Source organism: Trachurus japonicus, chromosome 19 (assembly GCF_045865225.1).
Source record: "Trachurus japonicus isolate A0001 chromosome 19, Traja_1.0".
NCBI classification, from domain to species: domain Eukaryota; kingdom Metazoa; phylum Chordata; class Actinopteri; order Carangiformes; family Carangidae; genus Trachurus; species Trachurus japonicus.
The window spans coordinates 16,961,502-16,983,836 of NC_140925.1; the positions used below are offsets into that span (position 1 = coordinate 16,961,502).

General features: G+C 40.5%; 1 protein-coding gene across 1 annotated transcript; it reads left to right on the plus strand.

Moving 5' to 3' along the window:
• The first annotated feature begins 855 nt into the window (after window positions 1-855).
• Window positions 856-21,933, plus strand: plcd3b (phospholipase C, delta 3b). The gene is made up of 16 exons (XM_085761363.1): window positions 856-1,163; window positions 7,566-7,621; window positions 7,724-7,835; window positions 12,767-12,995; window positions 13,137-13,266; window positions 13,383-13,608; window positions 13,888-14,089; window positions 15,931-16,075; window positions 16,219-16,371; window positions 17,795-17,941; window positions 18,055-18,208; window positions 18,294-18,410; window positions 18,603-18,781; window positions 19,516-19,651; window positions 19,926-20,075; window positions 20,166-21,933. The coding sequence occupies exons 1-16, from the start codon at window positions 1,073-1,075 to the stop codon at window positions 20,312-20,314; spliced, it is 2,376 nt and encodes a 791-aa protein (XP_085617489.1). The 5' UTR covers window positions 856-1,072; the 3' UTR covers window positions 20,315-21,933.
• Window positions 21,934-22,335: the final 402 nt, after the last annotated feature.

The following is a 22,335-nucleotide window of genomic DNA, read 5'->3' on the forward strand; positions in this document are numbered from 1 at the left end:
TGTTTAATTAGGTCTGTATTTATTCTACCTCATTGGATGGAAGGATTTTAATTCACACACAAAACATCTTCCTCTACATTTTTGGAAATATTTCATTTAATTTTGCTAATTTTGTGGTGTTAAGCAACAGAGAGCATGGTTGTTCAGCATCACAACACATAGAATGACCATGTAGGCAAGTGGTGTTTTAGTGAACACTGACAAAAACAAAAGGGTCTTTACAGTAAAACAGCTGAGGACTGAGAACAGCTGAGAATTTGACAAGATTTCTATCTGTTTATGTTCTATTCTATTCTATTCTTGGTGAAGAGTAACTATGAGTGCTGTGATTTAGCTAATTGATTCAATGCTGCATCACTCCATTCCTGATCAAAGATTCATGATTCATTCACATTACTTCTTTCTTCTGGACTTCTGGCTCTGACATCCACACAATCTTGGTTTTGTCTATTTAAAGCTCCAAACAATTATTGAATTATGATCAATAATTAATTATGAACCAACCACTACCAGCTGCAGCATCATAATTAAATAATGACACTACAGTTGCATCAATAATGTTCCTCCTGCACAAAGATTGCTTAGGCTATATTTGTGGTGCAAATCTTCTTCTTTTTTTTACCAGGCATGGGTAAAATGTTGAATGCAGCAGCAATTTCTTGCGTAATAGTGTATTAAATAACCCGAAAACAGCTCCAATCAGGGTTATTTGTGATCTGTCTTGACCAGTTATAGCAGCCTTGTCAACGTAATATGATGCGACCTTTATGTTGAAAGTCATGTCAGGAAGTGTGTGTCTGTTGTTTGGACATTGGTGTGCTTCATATAGCTCAGCGTCTAAATCCAATCTCAGTGACATCAGCGGGGAGAAGGTTTGGCCCGACTCTTGTTCTCCTCCTCCTCCAGGATAAAAGCATGAGGAGCAGCCTGCTGAGCACCGTGGCCGCGGAGGACCGCTCATTCTCCTCCTCTCTGTAGATCTCCTCCTGCCTGAGGGACAGCGCAGCATCCGGCACAGGAGCAGGGAAGAGAGGACGGCGGAGCGAAACCAAGCGCAGCCTCCTCTGTCACTATGTTGGGCAGCAAGAAGAAAGAAGCGGCGGCCGTGAAGAACGGAGCCAGGACGTCCGAGTCAAAGGCCATCGATCCCCTGAGGAATCTTGGTGAGTGTTTGTGTCTCAAACCCAATAATCTGACTGTAGTGGATGATCAAAGGATTCTCCATCTCATAGTCCGCTTATCTCCCCCGCCCCCTCTCATATTAAAAACAGCACAGAGTGGCAAATAAGAGGAATGTTAGATATTAATCTCCAGAGGGCAAAATATTTAACAAATATAATATTCTCTTCTCTTTCTCGGGCTAAAGCTCCTGACTTTAGCGTTTATATGCAACACTGTTAACGGAAGAATATAAGCCAATATTTTAGAATAAACGCAGTTATGTTATGATCAGATAATAATAGTGATGTAAATCATGACTTATAGCTACTGCAAATTTGTGGCAAACACCAGAGCAATGACAGTAAAATATAGGGTGGAACTAATTATTTTCATCAGCTATGAATATTTAGCCATACGATTTCTAAGCCCCAGATGGCAACAAGACTAACAATCAATAACATAACTTCTGAAATAAATTTCTGTTCAATAAATCAAGTAACTGGGAGCTGATTTCATTGATCTGGACAACCTCAGGAGAAACTGTTGCTGTCATGACCCACTAATGAAATGAAAAGTACAGATTCATGAGCATCAGTGTTTGCCTATATGGTTCAGAATCACTGACCCAGAGTTGAGTTCATCCTGCAGCTCATGTTTGTCTGTTAGGATGGTGATAGTGGTGAGTGTTATGTCTTGCAGTCCAGCACAGACAGCATGGTGCAGCTCTGCTCTTCACTGTCTGTTCTGACTGTAACATTTCACCAGTTGGTCTGGAAAACTTTCTCCATAACCAGAGAAGCTATTTAGGGCCAAATGTCTCCAGGCCCACCAGTAAGAACAAGCAAATAAGACAGTGGGACACTTTAATAATAGACATGCGTAGTATAAACAGTGCTAGTCTGTGTTTTACTGCTTTCCTCCTCATGACTGTTTTTAGGGCTTGGCCAGTAGAATCAGGTCTGTATATCAGCACTGTGCCGTTGGGACCTTGTCATTTCTTACTGTTACTTCTTAGCTTTATGCACTATGCATATCAGATTTTGTTATTCCCTCTGCATGCAATGGTTCAGTCCTACAGCAGATTACACATTTCACTGTGAGAGGTTTAGTGTGGTGAAAGAGGGACCCAGCTACAGGTTATTACAGTTATATAAATATCTATTTTTCTTTTATAAAGAAGCATTTTATGGAGATAATTTATTCCCTCATTCTGGGGAAGATGTACTGGCATGGGTGGAGTTGTGTTTTGTTTAGGAGACTATTATAGCTTTGATATCATATTTATATTCAGCTTTAAAAAACTGTCAGGAGTAGGTCATAGGGCTTATTCACTGGCTTATTGGTCACTGGGTCGTAATCAGTTTCCCTTTTTTAAACTCTAGTTAACATGTTGCCAGTCTTGATTATTTTTGAGGATAAGATAATCTTCACAACTTTACAGTTGAACAGCTGTAATGCTTCTTTTTGTTTCACTTTGACATCTCACTCCTTCACTTATTCCACTGAGTAAGTAGCATTACTTAAACCTGCTCGTACGTGGCTCCAACTCAGAAACAGCTCATCAGTTCTGCTCCCGGAGATAATTTGATTTCCTATAATGTCTGTATTAATCACCATTACTGTGCTGTGTAGACTCAGGTTCTTCAGTATTTGTTCTTCTGTGTACTACTTCACTGTGCTTCCATACCTCAGTCCTCACTGAGGTTGATCTCTGTTGGACACTTGGTAGTCGATGTCAAAGTCAAGTCAAAGTCTAACAGATAATTAGAGTTGTGCATAATCAGCCTAACATGGTAAATCACTCCTTCAAAAGGAGCAGTTATAATGATTTTTAAAAAAGGAGGTGCCTCACATTGTGAACCACTGGAGGCTTTTTAAAATTAAATTAACTAGAAAACATCAGGTTCGGTAAATAAGGGGAAAACCATGTGTATGCTAACTACTTACCACATCAATCAGCATGATCGATACTTTCACAGACCACAGATGAATCTAAGACCTCCCCACGGTCTAACTGCATGTGGATGTTATTTGAGATCCACCTCAGTGTGTGTGGGTGCAGCTCTGATCAGAGTCTGATCATGTTTATCAAATACGTGAAGCAGAATCAACAGGTCTGCTCATCTACTGCTAGAAGCAATGACTGAGGAACTGTTGAAGTGTTGGCCAGTTATTGAAGGGTTAGTCAGTTAATCAAGGCTTTGACACAGCACTACAGTAATTATCTCTCAGAGCAGTGTCTGACTGCCTCTCAGTGTGTGTGTGTGTGTGTGTGTGTGTGTGTGTGTGCGTGCGTGTGTGGTTCCACACAGTGCTGTGATCACAGATCTATCTATCTATCTATCTATCTATCTATCTATCTATCTATCTATCTATCTATCTATCTATCTATCTATCTATCTATCTATCTATCTATCTATCTATCTATCTATCTATCTATCTATCTATCTATCTATCTATCTATCTATCTATCTCACAATTCCCCCTCAGTTTCTGTTACTGTAAATGTATTCACCTGATACCTGAGATGCCCATGGGAGTCCATACTCACAGCAATGAGCTCCAGAGCCGTGGTGAGTTGTTTGTGGACCTTTACAGTAATTGCTCTCAGAGTTTTGCCTTACTGTAAATACAGGCTTCCTCCTGACTCTCTGGGAGTCACGGGTTGTACCCACAGTCCAGGAGAAAAAAAAAAAAAGCTTTTTTAAAGTTTAGTTTTGAAAAACATGTAAAACATGTAAAACACGCAAAAACAATAAACTTTATAACAATGAAAGTCCTTCTGTTACGTAAACTAAATAGTAACTAACTCAACTAAGCTTCAGCTGGATACACATCCAAAATCTTTTTGACCTGGCTATTGTGTGTATTAGGGCAGCCTAATGTATAATGGCTTTTATGTGTGTGTGCGTTTCATTTATTTATCTTAAACGATTGGCTCAGATATCAGCACCTGCACCTGCATCACTAACCACAGCACAATGTTTCCACAGTGGTGGTGTTACCTGTTTGTTTTCAGCCCACTCACTTGAAAGAGGTCAATCTGTTTCTAAGCTACACTCAGACTGTTTGCCACCCCCCCCTACACACACACACACACACACACACACACATTAAACCACCCAGTGAATTCCTCCCACTGCTGCAAAAGGTCGCTGTTTTCATTTACAGTAGCTCACTGTGTGCATGTGCGTGTGTGTGTGTTTCCAGTATCAAGACGCCTTTGTGAGTAGTGAGTGTAGTGACCAAGCCCTTCCCAAACCACAGTGAGACTCCTGTTCCAGCTGCTGACTCCTGCTTACTCAGCGTAGGACTCAGCAGAATCACAGAAGAAGAGTTTAAAGGGAATATCTTCCTTTGCACAGAGGGAATAATTGTTTTGTTAGAAATACAATTCATAATTTACTCTTTTATGAATATGTGTGTAGTAGGGTGAATTCAGGTATATTGGGACAATTTTTGTAAATTCATTTTCTGAGCCATTTTTTGTCATCAAGATTAATAAATAACCCAACAAATGAGATATGTCTGGATTCCTCTAGGTGTCTGCGTTCTTTATGTGAAACAATTATGTGCTAAAATTATTTTGTGAGAGCACAGCACTCTATTTTAAAGGTTTTGACACAAAACTATTTTTTTGCAACTTGTTTGGTAAATTGGGACAGTAGGTTTGGTAATTTGGGACACAGGCTTGTGCAATGGGATATTGCATGGAGCTGCAATTACATTAAAAAAGACATGGATAGATTGCTTATTTATGTATATTAGGCCTATGGCCTATTATTTTTATGTTGTGTATTGTTTATAATCTCGTGATTTGTAACCAAATCAACCAAATATACGAATTATTTCAACAAACAGCAGATTTAATAGCCTAAAACATATTGTGAGCAGACTATTGACCTCAGGAGAAGCAAGCATGTTTTTAAAAATACATTTATTTTTATATTTTGTTAAATATAAATATATAAAATAAAGATAACTCATGACATAATAAGAGATAAAACAATCTGACCTATTTTTGAACGTCACTTCACATATTCGACATTAACTGCTGATTTGATATTCTGAAATGTACAAAGGTACTTGTTTTCCCTATATGTGTAAGAATTTCTCACTTTTAAGCATGTAAGATATGACTACACTATTGAAATATTTCAATATAAACCCAGAAACACTGTCCCAAATTACCTGAACATGCTGTCCCAAATTACCATACCACTATTGGTAATTTGGGACAGCAAGAAAATTCCAAATTAAGAAAATGTGAACATCCTCACAAACCAATGTTTGTTTATTTTTGTACACCAATGCATCACACATCTTAATATAACTTTCATACCTACAGTAAATTAGTCATACAAATGTAATAGCCTTATATTAAATTCCAACAAAAGCACATGCCGTTTTGCTGACCTCCTGATATTTGGGGTCAGCGTCCTGTTTGATGCTGACCCCACCCCCCTGTGTGATGTCACCCAAAATATTTAATGTGACTTTTAATGTAGACATCCAAAGGAATGTATCAGCACCTTTAACTTTGTCATAGCCCATTCAAGGCAAGTGGAAGCATTGTATTTCCTTATCTGTCCCAAATTACCTGATGTCCCAATATACCTGTATACATGTGGATGTGCATTCATAGTGCATTGTGCATGTATGGCTATAAGATTACAAAGCTGCAGGGCTGTATAGAGTCCACTTTAAGCCTTTTCTTGTGGATAACATTGAGATTTGCATTCCACAGATTCCATGGGCCACTCTAATTACTAGATATCTACTAATAGAGTGATTGCTGCTGGGCCTGTGTTTATTACTGTAATTGCTGCTACACAGAAGCACAGTTGTTGAATGATCAGAGTTTGTTTATGTTAAGGCCCAAATCACCATTTAGATTAAAACAAGCGTTTTCCTGAAAATTAGAGGACATTTGTTGTCATAGATACAGTAGGAAATGCTGATTATTTTTTCTTTCACATGGGAAACAGGCAGTGTTCTCCTTTATCTATGAATGCCCTGTGGGTTGCTGATCCATCCATCCATCTCAACTTCCTCCTAATGAACTTTATACAGTCATTTCACTTCCCTATTTGATCCCTTGAGGTTGCGTCACAAGAAAACGTAATTGTGTTTACTGTAAGCTGCTGGCTCAGATGACTGATGCTGTCATTTCTTACATGACAGCAGTTTGGAGATCCACGCTGTGCATTACTGTAAGTATAGAGGGAGAAGCTCACTTGGTTTAGCATAAAGACTAGAAATAACTTCTGTGGCTTTGTCCTGATTTCAAAAAATACAGTATGCCTCCCAAAACCTCTAAACCATGTTTCAACTGATGTAGTTTTAACTGTACGCTATATTAATCAATGCTGTTTGAATTCCAGATGTTAGATGTTCTGCCATTTCCAGTCATTTCTTGAGTATATGGTTCTTCAAGGACATACATGACAGTTTATAGCTTTAAATTTTCTTTTTTAAATGCTTAGCAAAGTCATTTATGTTCAGAGGAGTGAAAACAACACTGACCAGACTGATCTGGTTAAAGCTGAAATTATTTGGTTGGTATTCACCTACTAACCTCCATGTGCACCTGCAGAGCTGCAGTCACATGCACGATGCACTAAAATGAGGGGTTTGAGATGGAGCACCTCCTGGGTTAATCCTCACAAAAGGGAAACGTTACAGCTGTAAAGAGATCTCATGGTGACTTTGGATCCACTGGATGATAGTTGTAAAAGCCACTCCCATTCCCATTATAAATATTTCACACCAAGGTGGCACGGTGGAGCGGTGGTTAGCACTGATGCCTCACAAGAAGGTCCTGGGTGGCGTTCACTGGGCGTTGGACCTTTCTGTGTGGAGTTTCCATGTTCTCCCTGTGCCTGTGTGCATGGGTTCTCTCCAGGTTCCTCTCCCTCCCACAATCCAACTACATGAACATAAGGTTGATCGATGACTCATATGTGTGAAAGCAAGGGTGTGAGGTTGCTCATCGTTTCCATGTGATACATTTAGCCTACTAATTCTTCAATAATAGTTTTGCAGCAATTCACGTTCATTCAGACAGTGGAGATATTTTAGTTCCTCTTCTGTGGAATCATCAGTCCTTCCTGAGGATTCCATGACATCTTTGTCTGTCTCTCACCTTCCATCTCTAATTTTTCCCTCCATAATTCAAGTTTTTCTCTCTTCATCCTGAATATTGCAGATGTACAGACCAACTTTTATTTCTGATTATTTGCTAGTTTCATCTTTCTTTATCTATCCTTACCACTTCCTTCTTTCAATGCAGCTGAGCTGAGATCAGATCAGGACTTTGTGTGTACTTACTACTGTCATATAAATCATCAAACATCTATGACATCTGTCTTTCTTTAACTTTCCTCAATCTGTTTTCTTTCAAGGAGTGCAGGATGATGAAGATGTGAAGCGGATGTTACAGGGCTCCAGTATGGTGAAGGTATTACTACTAACCTCAAACTATTAACCATTGTTAGCTGTTAGCAGTTGCTCTGCTTGTAACCCATTCACAATACTGAATGACTCTGTCCCTTGTGTGAAGGTCCGCTCACCTCACTGGCAGAAGCGACGAACTCTGAAGCTGATGGAGGACGGTGTTACTGTCTGGTGTCAGTCACATAAAACCTCCAGCCGTGCCAAGGAGCAGCAATCCTGTAAGTGTTTTTTTTTTTTTTTTAAGTATCAATAAATCAATCAATCAATCGATCACTGACACGGCAGCCATTGGAGAAACATACAACCAGAAACCAACAGGATGACACATAGTAAAACAAGTTTAAAAGTTTAAGAAATGGACTCTCTATAGTCATGTTTAATGTCTTTGCTGCTAAATGGATCCAAAAGCAAAAGTGAATTCCATTGTCATTGGAGAGAAAATGTAGTTTAAAGGCCAAAATTAAGTGTCAAGTTTGTTTCTCAGTTGCTGACTAGACTCATCTTGTACCATTAATGTGACATTTGCATTGCTTACTTATTGCTGTGAGTCGTATCTGCTCCACTGTGTTTCTCTGAAACTTGTACAACAAGGTTTCTGTTTCACTAACACAGCTGTTTCAGCCTCTTCTCCCCATAAGTTGCCACATAGTTTTTATGTTTATGTGTCCATGTGGTCATCTGTACCTTCCTACCTCTGTGTCAGTTGAATTCCAGGGATCGTATCTCACACCTGGTCTAAAGTGTTACACTTTTTTTTATCATTCAAAGTTTCAAAGAATGTGGAAGTCCAGCACCCACATTCTTGAAATAGCAAATACACTCACACTCATTTTAGTTCCCACATGTGTGTTGGTCTGTGGGAATGAGGTGGGGTCAGGTGCACTGATGGCTGTGTAAAGTGACTGCAAGATTGCCTTAGTTCATTGTCATCTCACGGACAAATTGTTCCTTGATATTCTGCTCATTCAACCTGTGTTTCTCATCCATCACCTGCACTCAATTTATCCCATCACTGTTTTGTAATTAATGGAAATTCTATTCACACTCACTCTTATGAAGTAAAAGAGATATCTAAGTGAGATTCATGCTGTTACTTCTTGGCAGAGCTGTGCAGAGCTCATTGATTCAACTCACCACAAACAGATCTATAGCAGTTTCAGTGCATAAAGGTGCATGTTTGTCTGGCTTGTAAATGTAATGGGATATGGCACTCTGATTTGTTTGCATCATGTTACATCCCAAAACAGATGGGCATGCCCTGAACACAGTAGCACCACATGCACTTTAGACTGTTAAAACAGAGCCCCAGATGTTTACAGCAAACATGAAATTGATGATAAGTAATAATGTTCATCATACAGTTTCAATATCTCAAATGATGAGTGAGGCAGTTTTTCAAATTCTGCCTCAGAACTACACATACAGTTTTCCAAATGTTGATTCTGGGAAACTGGAACAAACATTTTCTCTATTTCCTGACACTTTACAATCAAAGCAATTAATTTATTAATTGAAAAAAATAAAATCTCTGGACCAGTGCTTCTGATGTCACATGTTATCATCTTTATAACCAATTGTCATATAAACATATGCAACAAACACAATGTATTAAAAATAATAATTAAATAAATAAGTAAGTACAACAATGGCAGCAGCCTGATGCCTCATAACTACTATTGTTCCTTGCATTTCACAGTTTCCATCCTTCACCTGCCTCAAAAACATATTTGACTCATTTGATGAGTGTAAGGAGTGATGTAGCTTCTCATATAAGACCTTAGGTTTTATTCTCACTCTACACCTGTAAATGTGCCCTGAGGTGTGTTTTCCTGCATTTTACACATATAAGGGGGACATAGGGGCTTTGCATTGTGCTCTGAATGTTTCCAAAATACAGGCCTCCCTTTGAAATGTTGACATATTGACGAGCCAGTAGCTGGGTCAACAGCAGGGTTAGACTGCGTATAATATGGACCCAGAAACAAAGTGGACTCATGAAGACCTCTTTACTTCAGAATTAAATCTCTACTACACCCATTGAAATAGTCCATTCAGGGGCCCCACCCAGAGGTTAAGGACCCTCCCATGTCTGGCTTGTAATTGGCCAGACCTTTTCCATAGAAGTGGTGCTGACTGGGTGTGTAAGGTGAAACAGTGTAAATACTGTATCTATTTTTGTTAGCTTTAAATGCTACTTATGCTCTGTACGAACTCAGACTCGTCTCCATCTCCTCCGCTATCTGAGCGTCACACACGGCTCCTTGATTACAGAGCTCGTCTATTTCCAGTCTAAAATGGCAGCAGATCCTGTTCTGGTTCAGATGTTGAGATTATAGGATATTATATGGTGCTGGGAGTCGGCCCTGCAGCTTGTGGTTTGGTGCTATATAGTTACCATAGGATTCAACCACTAGGTTAGCCTCCCAGCTGCAGGACAAGGCCTCTAATTGCCACAAGACTTGATGTACTTGATGTGGCGCAGTGTGTATCTTTATATGTACGTTACAGGACCTTCCCTATAACCACCAGCAGCTGTGTGAGTGTATATGTATGTGTGTGTGTGTGTGCGTGTCTTGCATCTCTTGCTTTGATGACTTTGTGGATTATAATGTGTCCTCCATATATCAGGGAACATCCATGTCGTTTAACAGAGAGGACAGCTACATTAAATGCTGATGCGCTTGTTCACGGCTTGGTTTTTGCCGAGTCATCTGTATTCCACTCTCTTCTCTGATTTATACCTCCGATTGATTTAACTGGACTTAACATGTGGGTACAGAAGTGTAGGAGCTCATCAGCCACACCCAGTCGTTTATCCTCCTTTTAGATCAGATGTGTCAACTCTAACCTGACTAGGTGGTCCTGTCGTTCCCATGGGAACAGTACGCCTAATTGCAGGTTATTTTCTGAGTGTGGACATGAGTTGGTAGCAGTTTGTGACGAGAATGACTTTTCCTTCTTCAGATGTTAGAGGCCTTAGGAATTAAACATCTTCAGCATGTGCTAAAATGTAAAACAAATATTATACAATCCTTCACCGAGTGGTTATTGCACTTTCTATATTTGAGAGCTGTCAGGAATCTAAGTTCATTTATTTGAACATTTTTACTTAGATGATGTATCAACAGTTTGATCAAATCCTCTTTTCTATAACACAAACTGTAGTGGATGGATCTTTAGACAGCTTTTAGTTCGAGTGCTCACTACCACTAAAAATCACAGTCGTACAGAGGCACATAAAAAAGCACAAGTATACAGATGGAAAGAAAAAAATGGCGCACAATAGAATACACAGTAAATATATGAACTACAGGATGAACACAAACAGATTACAAAAACACTGATTTAAGAAGATATGTCTGTAGCTGCCTTTTAGAAGTATCATCAGGATCAACAGACCTTAAGGTGCTGGCAGAGTGTTACACAGTTTACTGTAGGTACTTCAGCCTGAAAAGCTCAGTCACCTCAGGTTTTGAGTTTAAGATTATGAGACAATGGTTGTTTTATTTGAAATGGTAAAGTTAATTTTACAAATGTGGAAGCTGGACTGATTTGTAGTCGTGAAGCAACACACTGCACCTGGAGAGACTACGATTTTAGAATGAAAACAGAAGAGCTGTGTTAAGATCTGGGACCGTACAAATTCCTTTCAGGTAACAGTTAATTTGTTGAATCCAAAATAAATATACTGAAAACTTCTAATTATAAGAGGAAAAGTTAAATAAGAGCATGGTTTCATTTAATAACTGTTTAAATGATCCAATATTTAACAGGGTTGCCTTCACTGCACTTCTGAAACAAGATGTGTGTAGTTTCTGGTGAAACCACAGACAAACAGAGATGAGCAAAACCAGCTGGTGTTTGGTCAGTAGTTCTGTTTAATTTGGTTTGTTCAGGCCTATTAGAGAGTGTGTGGTGATGGTTGAAGAACACACATGGTGGCAGCCACGCAGAAACGAGTGTGAGGGTGAACAAAGGTTGAGAAGAACCATAAACAGCTCTGTTTGTGTGGAAAACACTGGAACACTGCATGTGTATTTCCTCAACACTGGAGCTGTGTGAGTGTGGGTTTGCGTGTGGTAGGAACATTCAACCGTCACTGTCATCAAGGTTTGTAGTCTAGTCACTATATCTGGACACACAGCGTCCAAACACACTACAGGCCGCTGTCTCAGCAGCGAGGAGGCCTCTTCTTGTTCTTGGCCACGACATCGACCCATGAATTTCTTATTGACACACGGCAGACGCCTGGTTGGAAACTATACAACATCCAAACTTCTGCAGCAGATTTAGCACTGAATCTACAGTTTAGTGTAGAAATAGTGGTGATTTGACAAATATTAGCTGTAAACAACTACATATAGTCTGGTTGTGTACATTAAAAGTGGGTTAATTTCCAAGCAGAGAAAACACAACAACTTCAGTTCTTCAGATGTTGCATTTCTTCAAATCATTAAGATGATACGTAATTACATAATTTAGAAATGAGATATGTATTCTTCCTCTGAAAGGACATCGACCTTCCCTTCCCACTGTAAGCAGGCTCTCAAAACAGGCATGGTAGCAGCCAAAAAAAATAATTTTACTTAAATGGAAGTCTCCATCATTCCCTTGCTTTAAGAGGCGGCTTAACGAAATGGTTTTTGTTAGAACAGATTCGCCTTAGCAGAGGGAATGCACCCAATTATTATGAGAAAACATGGAAACCATTTTTGGCCTTACTTGATGAGACCTAAATGACCAATATATGAATCAGGCTGCTATGCATAGGAGCTTGTTCAGCGTCTCTTTCTCTGTTTTAAATAAGCACTGCACTACAGAGCGACACAGGAAATCATTTCTGCCTGTTGCTATCAAGCTTTTTAATTCAGAACTCTAAGAGTCATCCCCCCATGTATACTGAGTATACTTATCGTAAATTGTAAACTTTTTCTTTTTTAAATCTTATTTAATTCTATTCTTATTCTGTTTTTCTATTTTATTCATATTTATATATCTTTATTGTTTTTTCTTACTATTCAGGAGTTTTGTTTGCAACTAGGAAAAAATTCTCTCCAGGGATCAATCAAATTCTGATTCTGATTAACTAACTCGCTCTTTCTTCTCTTCACTTCATCTTTCTCTTTCTGTCTCCTCACACATCCTTCAGTCTCCATCACGGAGGTGGAGTGCATCAGGGAGGGCTGCCAGTCAGAGACGCTGCGACAGTTGGCTGGCTCTGTGCCTGAGGGCCAGTGTCTGACCGTGGTCTTCAAAGGGCCCCGGAAGAGTCTGGACCTCCGCTGCCAGAGCCAAGAGGAGGCTCAGCACTGGGCCCGGGGGATTCGAACGCTGCAAGAGAGAGTGCAGAATATGACCCAGAAGGAAAAACTTGACCAATATCCTAACTGTGTCTAATCTGGAGAGATAACACACTGTCACATACATTTATGTTAAATTTATACTATTCTTTCCCTTTCATTCTCTCAAATTATAACTGTATATTTAGTTATCTTGCTGTTTCCTTGACTGTGTGCCACCTGGATTCATGCTTACCTGAGTCGGGCTGACCAGAACCATGATGACAAGATGAGCTATGAGGAAGTCCAGACCCTGCTGCAGATGATCAACATTGACCTGAGTGACCAATACGCCCGCAGCCTCTTCCAGGTCGACCTGCGCACACTTGCAACTTACTGTAGAAGTCATTTCACTGAAGACAGATCACCACCACTGAGACTGTGTTCCACCGTGTAATCTGTGTCTGGTTGTGGTTTGTCCAATAGAAATGTGACCGCTCAGCTGACGGCCGTCTGGACCACGGGGAGATTGAGGTTTTCTGTAGGGAGTTGTTACGGCGACCGGAGCTGGATGCCGTGTTTATCCGCTACTCTGCAAACGGCTGCGTGCTTTCCACTGTGGACCTGAGGGACTTCTTGAAGGACCAGGGGGAGGACGCTTCACCCACCCACGCTCAAAGCCTCATATGCACATATGAACTTAATGAGTGGGGTACGTTGTCACAATTTATTATAGCAATATGTATTGTACAAAACAGCTCAGAGAGAGAGAGAGAGAGAAGCTCAGTTTGAGTTTATTTTGAGTTAATGAATATGTCTTTCTTAAAAACAGGATGAGTTTTGTCTCCAAGTCATTGATGCTTGATGCCCAAGCAAACAAATCCTAGAGAAAGAATTTCTAAATATCATATATCATCTTAAATAGAAAGTACACTGTAACTACCACCACGTCTTGTGTTCCAATTGTGTTTGTGCCCTTTGCCCAGTGCAGCCCAGAAGAACCAGTTCATGACTCCCAACGGCTTCACCATGTACATGCTGTCCAAGGAGAACTTTGTCTTCAACCCGGACCATGCCAGGGTTTACCAAGACATGACCCGTCCACTGTCTCACTACTTCATCTCCTCCTCCCACAACACATACCTCACTAAGGACCAGCTGACTGGGGACAGCAGCACGGAGCCATATATACGGTACTAATGATCAGTTCACCGTGAACAAACAACTGTACAACCAGCAGCTAGAATAAATGATGTAATACCTGTATGTGACCACAGGGTTTCCTCTCCACCTCTGCAGCCCGTAGTACAGTCTTTGTGGCAGAGGTTTACACTGCTTGGATCATTCATTTGCCTCCTCACCATTTACACCATCACTGAGAAACTGAAAGGTCATAGAGAAGGTCAGGTCCTGGCAAACAGTGTAGCAACTTTGGAAGGAGATTCAGATCCTGTTGAGGAGTATTATAACAACACTGAAAGACTGTATTGGACTAGGAGACAGCAGGGTCTTGAGGTCGTGGTGAGTCCATTGGGGCCCATGGTAACAAACTGACAAGGGCGTAATCCAATCAGCTTTTATCACTATGATGTTATAAATCTGACATCATGGAATTTACCTCGGAAAAGCCTATTCTTTGAGCTGGAAGGTGCTATTTATCCAAACATGAGTGCAAATTTACCTTTGGGCAATTACAGAATTACACCACCAAATGTATACCAGACTGTAATGTTACAATGCAAAATAATAAGCAATAATTTGCAGCAGAAGCCTACTTCCATGTTGCCAGCAGAGCAGTGTGTTTAACTTGATTTTCATGGGCAGAATTTCAAGGTGCAGGAAAGAGGTGGAGCACACCCAGTATAATGTCCTAAAGACTCCACCTCTGTTTCTTGGGTTCATTGACCCCTGACCTGACTTGTGCACTGGACAGTTATCAGCTGAGTGTGAAGTGGTGGTGGTGAGGGGAGGCACCTTCAAGTCTGAGACCATAGTGTAAATTCCATAGTCAGGACTGCAATGTTTTTCTCAGTGTCATGGTGATGGACGATGGACAGGCAGATCAGCGCAGGTGTGCTGAACAAGGCCCGAAGATCACTGACAAACTCTGAATTTACAAGTTGACATTTCAACCCTCCTCTCTGTGGTCATGAGCTTTGTGTAATTTACTTAAGGAGACATATTATGCCCCCTGTCCACAAATTAAAATAGTTCCCAGGTGTCTTAAAGATATGACTGTGACATGCTTTGGTCAAAACACCCCAAGGATCAAACATCACAGCTCTTTTCATCCTCTCAAAACAGCCCTGTTCAGAATGGCTAGTTTCAGAGCCTGTACCTTTAAATGCAACAGACCACTGCTTGCCCCGCCCCTTCTACCGGTACCAGGTAGTGATGGTATTATGCAAATATGAAACCTAAATACATCACTGGAAGGGAACAGCTCGTAAAACCATGTGGATTTTTTTTCCTATAATATGTCCCCTTTAAAGATGGAGAGTGACGGCTGCTCCCACTGGGGGTCAGTTGTCAAGAGGTGTAGAGGTATTTCGGGAACATTTAAGTGGGACGGGATTCCAGGAAAGACCCTGAATGTGTTTGAGGGAGCTCCATGGATAAGCTAGAGGACAGACAGGGTGATAATAAATGACAGTGGGGTACTTTTTTCCAAGCCTGCTGGCACCATGACAGAACCAGGTGAGCATCTGAAAGAGGATACATGGATTGTTTTCAGTTTATATTGTTTGTTGATACACAACACTATACAGTTTAGTATAAAACTGATATTCTCCACTGTATCTTTACAAGTTATATAACAACATTTTTTGCACAAGGCTGCAACAAAGATGTCGTTCTTTCACTGCTTATTTGCCGATATCACAATCGGAAAGTTGCCTCTTCACCATTTGCACAGCATTATGATACCGACGGAAATTAGCATCTTGCTATAATCCGGCACATTTACATGTTTTTGTCCATTAATGTGCACTGTCCGAATAATCAGAATATCACCTGTGTTGATGTTTTTTCTCAGGGCTTTGAGCCATGGCTGCCGCTGTGTGGAGCTGGACTGCTGGGATGGAGGGGAAGGGGAACCAGTCATCTACCATGGACACACACTCACCTCCAAAATACCTTTTGTTGAAGTCATTGAGACTATCAATGAGTATGCTTTCAAAGTGAGTACACTATTAAATCAGAATATTTTACCTTGACAGATACAAAATGCCAGTATTTAGCCTAGGTCACATTAAAATTAGTTGTGTGGTTTTGATGAAGCCATCTATTCTCCTGACTTTGCACTTTGGTCCTCCTCTCTTAGGCCTCTCCTTACCCTCTGATCCTGTCCCTGGAGAACCACTGCTCTGTGGAGCAGCAGGCCGTAATGGCTCATCATCTGCGATCCATCCTGGGAGACAAGCTACTCACCAAGCCCCTCAGTGGTCTCAATTCTCACAGCCTGCCCTCTCCGGAGGTAAGGAGACACCGTTCTGTACTCTCAGGAAAGTTCACTTACAATAACAGCTGATAAGAGACTAAAAGTCTCCTTCCTAAGGACGATGCATATCATGCTTGTGTGTCTTGGAACCACACATTTTCATTTTTATGTGTAAGATGCTTGGAAAGTTTTCGCATTTTCCTGAAGATTAAAAAGACTGACATGATTATAATGACTGAACCTGATAGATGGTTGCAGTGTGCTTGCTACATCTCATTGGAATGTGAAAGTGGTTAAAAATAGCAAATAAGTGGCCCTCAGTCAGATTCCTCTGTAAGGCTTTCACTGGCACATATCAGAGCTCACTCAGTGTTGGAGGATTTTTATTTTTCTGCCTAGTAACTGACACATTTGTAATCAGTTTCTTCCCTTCCGTATTTGTATCCACTGTTGCCTTGGTAGGATTATGAGTAAAACAGAGAGCAGACCATGTTACCGATTTTCTAGGGCCATCTGCTGTCCTGTTCCTGTACTATACATTTACATGTAACTGTAATGTGCATGAGAGGTGGTTCATGTCCCCCCGTGAGGACAAAAGATGAAATTATGATGGGCCTATTGTTGAAATATGCCCAAGATCAGGTGGACATGAGAGGTTGTGTCATTTATGGTGTTAGGCTACTGCTTAAAGGGGACATATTATGGAAGTAATACTTTTTGAAGGCTCTTTAACATATTTGGGTGTTTGTCTTGCCTTCCGGCCCCCAAAATGTGAGAATTGACAAACAAATCTGTAACGTGCAGGCCCCCTAGGTTGAAATCAATGTGGTTTTACGAGCTGTCCCCTCAGTTGTCCTCCAGTGATGTAACTAGGTTTCATATTTGCATAACCCCACCCCTACCTGGTACCAGTAGAAGGGGTGGGGCGGGGCAAGCAGTGGTTCATTTGCATTTAAAGGGACAGGCACTGAACCAGCCGTTCTGAACAGGGCTGTTTTGAGAGGATGAAAAGAGCTGTGATGTTTGATCATTGGGGTATTTTGACCACAGCATGTCACGGATATGTCTTTAAGACACCTGGGAACTATTTTAATTTGTGAAAAGGGGGCATAATATGTCTCCTTTAAATACAGTGCTTGGTAGGGACTTAGGTTACAGTTATGCATGCTGGTATGTTTGCAGGCCTCAGGCTGATTTCCACTGTAGTTAAACTGTCTTTTATCAAAAAAATAGAAGAAAATCAAAAAGTTTTTTCTTAGTTACATGATAGTGAATCATTTCACCAATGACTGAATACATTTATTGTGAGTACAGTAGTAGCTGTAGTAGCAGTATTAGACACGAAATAGTGTCAGTGATAAAGTAGGGACAGTAATAACTGCTCATGTAATTATGTAATGTAGTTATCTATATCAAACTCACTGGCCAGGTGTTGTGTTTTCTGGTTGTATTTGTTCAGGACCTGAAGGGTAAAATCCTCGTGAAGGGGAAGAAGGAACACGTGGTGGTGGAGGAGGGCTGCTCCAGTTCCTCAGACTTCAGCTCCTCAGATGAGGAGTCCTGTCGCTGTGAAGGCAAACCCGCTCCAAAAAAAGAGGACAAGAAGGTAGAGTGAACATTTATCCTAACAATAGTTGGCTCTTCTCTGTTGAGTGATTTTGGGGGGATTGGGGTTATCAGTGTGTTCACTCTGGATTCTGAATCTCTGCGTCCTCTCAGCCAGGCGCCTCTAAGCTGAGCCCGGAGCTGTCAGAGCTGGTCGTGTACACCCGCAGTGTTCCTTTCAAAACCTTTGAACAAGCTGCCAAAAACCCAGCAACTGAAATGTCCTCTTTCTCTGAAAGTGAAGCTCTCAGGCACATTAAGGACTCAGGTGTGATATTTTAGGAAATTGATCCTTCCTCCACCACCATACTGCTGCATTAACTGGACTTTCCTCCACCTCCTCACCTTTACAGGGATACATTTCGTGCGTCACAACAGTCACCAGCTCAGCAGGATCTACCCCTCAGGACAGCGCCTCCAGTCCTCAAACTACAACCCTCAGGAGATGTGGAACGCAGGCTGTCAAATTGGTGAGAATTTATTTTATAAGTTACTCAAATGTCAAGAGAAGCAAATGGATCAATCAAGAAATGTCACTGAGAAACCAGTCTTTCGTCTTTCTTACCTTCCTCCCTTCAGGATAACAGCACGACTGCCACATCGCCCACAGCGGTGGGCAGAAACTCATGTTGTTAACACATGCTGTGTTGTGTCATTTCCAGTTGCTTTGAACTTCCAGACACCTGGTGAGCAGATGGATCTAAACCACGGCAGGTTCCGGCAGAACGGTCAGTGTGGCTACATCCTGAAACCTCCGTTCTTGTGCCAGCGCGACTCCACCTTCAACCCAGAGAATGTTGGTGGAGGTCCTGCCCACAAACCTCTGCTGCTCACTGTTCGGGTAAGATGGAAAAGTACTTGCCGAGTTGCAAGTAGTAGTTTTTCCAGAAGTATGAGAATTTTAAAGGGATAGTTCAACATTTTGGCAAATTGGCCCATTGCCATAATCCCTTTAGTAATAGCAGTAGGTTCGTTACCTTTAATTGTTGGTGCAAGCTATTTTTAAAATGGTGGAGCAGAGCCGTGAGCTGCTCAGAGCTACGCTATGGAGGCTAATGGGATTTCTTGGTTTCCCTCATCAAACTCATCAAATACACAATCCAACAACTCCAAAACGCTCTCGTGGACAAGTTGTGACCTGCACATTCACCACGCTATGAGATAATAACAGAACGTTACGAGACAGAGTTGTTTTCAAGGTATGATGCTCGTTCCTGTCCGGGCAGTTTTTTGGCAAGCAGTCTCTGCGTTTGTCTCGAAAACAACTCTGTCTCGCAACATTCCGTTAAACCAAGAAATTCCATTAGCCTCCGTAGCGTAGCTCTGAGCAGCTCGCGGCTCAGCTGCGCCATTCTAAAAATAGCTTGCACCGACAAATAAAGGTCATGAACCTATTGCTATGACTATAGGGATTATGGCAATGGGCCAATTTGCCAAAATGTTGAACTATCCCTTTAAGCTTGATGCGTGATGTATGATTGTATCAGTGTCACAACTGTTGTAAATTATGCTCTTGTTGTTTAATTCTGGAAAGACTTTCCAATGAAAACAAGATTTCCCTTATTGCTTTTCCAGGTTATTTCAGCTCAGCAGCTCCCCAAACCAGAATGGGACAAGCCCAGCTCCATAGTGGACCCACAGGTTTGGGTGGAGATACATGGAGTACCCATCGACAACCTTAAGAAAAAGACTCATCATGTTGATAACAATGGTAAATAGGACCCTAATCCTAATATAGATCTTTCAGATAGCCATATGTTTATAACTGTAGATGACACCATATGTTGTTGAAAGTCGATTGTGGTCTATAAGAGATTATTGATATTTTTGAGAGAAATGATTCCTGATGTTTGAACACACAAACACAAAGCCATATGTTCATAAACAGTTCAGCTCCACACAGATTTTAAAACCATCTTGATTTCCTGGAAAGTTCCTCAGTTGTGTATAAGTGCAAGTTATTGTTGTTTGTTCTGTTGTTTTAGGCTTTAACCCACGGTGGGACTGCACCTTCAACTTCACCGTCCACGCCCCTGACCTGGCTCTGGTTCGCTTCATGGTGGAAGACCATGACTATACCTCAAGCAACGACTTTCTTGGACAATGCACCTTGCCTTTCACCACTCTCCGCACAGGTGTGTTTAGGGACAGTGGACAGTATCACAGAGACTTGATACCACGACTAACCATTTTCTCTCCTGAATTTCCTTCCCCTGTCTCTGCAGGTTATCGCCACGTCCGACTACTCAAGCTGGACGGCTCCAGCCTTTCACCCTCCTCTCTCTTCATCCATGTTACGGTCGGCCCCTGCCAGAGCAGCCCCCACAAGTCATCAGCTAAATCGCCTGCCCGGTTTTCGGCCAAGGAACGCTGACCTCCTCTCATCTCCTCGCTGCATGACGCATGGAAGCCACTAAGGGAGGATCCCTTAACATATCTGCCTTGATTAAGGCAATTACCTAGTGGTTTTAAACCTGCCTTGCAAATACTGAAACTATGTCCACAACCTGTTTATACTGTATGGATCGTTTAATGGGGGGATCATTCCTAGAGCAGGACTGACTTAATTACAACCCATTGATCCAGTCTGCATAAGTTTATATGGGTCTATGAGACTGTGACCAAAGTTTGGTGCTAGCTTTTGTCTCTACATTTTCAACATACTGTATAAGCTAACTCTGCAACTATGGCTTCTATAGGAAAGACTAGTTTTTTACTATACATGTCTTAGCTTAGTGCTTATTTTTTTATTAGTCTGCTGGTTTGTGATTTGAACATTACTTGAGAAAGTTAGATAGCCTGCATCCCAAGTGTAGACCTTATCCATAGCATGTGAAGTAGCCATCCTCTATGAAATGTTAAAGGATTTTAAAACTTGATTACAAAACTATCAGACATAACAATGTATCCATTGGAAGAGCCAATGCATATTGTCATCTTTCATTGAAACAAACAATCCAACTTCATTTCATGCAACAACTTACTGTATCATGTGTGCCAAGTGGGCAGGATTTTGACCTCCATCACATTACTCAACAAGTTATAATCTCATTATTTGCTATTATTGCATCTGTGACCTTAGGCTGATCACACTACTCAATGAAATGTCCAATAGTCTGAAAGTAGACTTGGCCAAATCAAGTGGGGATATTTATCCTGGCAGTAATATAAAATTTTGTATTGATAAAAACACCGTACATGTGACCAATAGAGAGAGTTCAGTGTTCAAACAGCGAAGAAGCAATCTCTACTCATCTGTCCCTTTAAAATTGTAGCAGAGATGTTCAGGTCCTAACGCAGCTTTCAGTGTAAATCTGATATCAGGTTAGAATTGGGCAAAGTCCCCAATATTATAATATTAAAAGCCATATGGAGAATCTCCATAATAGCTTGTCTTATAACTGATAATGTAGCCTTGTGTAGCCATCCAGTGTTTTTATATGACAGAATTTGCTCAGTTAAACAGTGGCAATATGTGATGAAATACATAGTTGTATTTGTTATATTTAATATTTCATTGTTTACTTTGTGTTCAGGTGTGTTCAGGCTGACTGATGATCTATTGTGACTGTGACATGGCATTATTATTGTCAGTGTTTGAACAGATCTTATGATGAGTTTCATCCATTGTAGTTATCAAAGTTTTATACAGTACAGTGTTTTAATTGAGGAAGAAAATCTTTAGGGTTGTTGGAGGATTAACTTAAGTTCTATGACCTATTTATTTCTGAGTTTATCTTACAGAGAGAGGAGGATAGCTTACTTGATATCAGTATTAACCTTCAGACATCTAAAAAGAATACATGAACAATCAAATAACTTTAGAATGTCTTTGGTATAATATGAAGCTTTTTTTTTCAAATGAGTTATTTAAATGGAGAACATGATGTGTTATCATTATAACTAAAATATGATCAGGGAGTTCTTTTCAATTGAGGTTAAATTACTATTTTTTTGCGCTACTGTCAATATTAAACAATTTTTAAAAATCCCGGCTGTTTTTGTGACAATATTGCACATGTGTAAATATCAAGAACTGTAAGTGAAAGGAAATTAATATATAGTGGAAAGACCAAAGTTCTGTGTTTTTAGAAATGCTATCCCAAAATCAAACTAATCTAATATTTTGTTGTTAATTTATTAGGTCATATTTTCATTGGCATATCCTTATTTACCACTTGTTTGCACTAAATGGGCAAAGAAAAACCCATTGGTGCTGATTTGGTTATTATCACTTTCATCAACAATGCAAGTGCACTTTTTGATATTTCATCAATCTTGCACCAGTTGCATGTTTAACGGTTTTTAATTACCTTTATTCAATCAGCTAATATATACAATGATAGAATAAATATGTATTTTAACACTGTGATGATGAAAACCCTAACTCAAACT

Coding starts and splice junctions, on each gene's coding strand:
- plcd3b (XM_085761363.1), top strand. CDS start 1,073: ATGTTGGGCAGCAAGAAGAAAGAAGCGGCGGCCGTGAAGAACGGAGCC. Junction 13,609..13,887: donor ATATGAACTTAATGAGTGGG/GTACGTTGTCAC, acceptor TGCCCAGTGCAG/CCCAGAAGAACCAGTTCATG. Junction 17,942..18,054: donor CAAAAAAAGAGGACAAGAAG/GTAGAGTGAACA, acceptor GCGTCCTCTCAG/CCAGGCGCCTCTAAGCTGAG.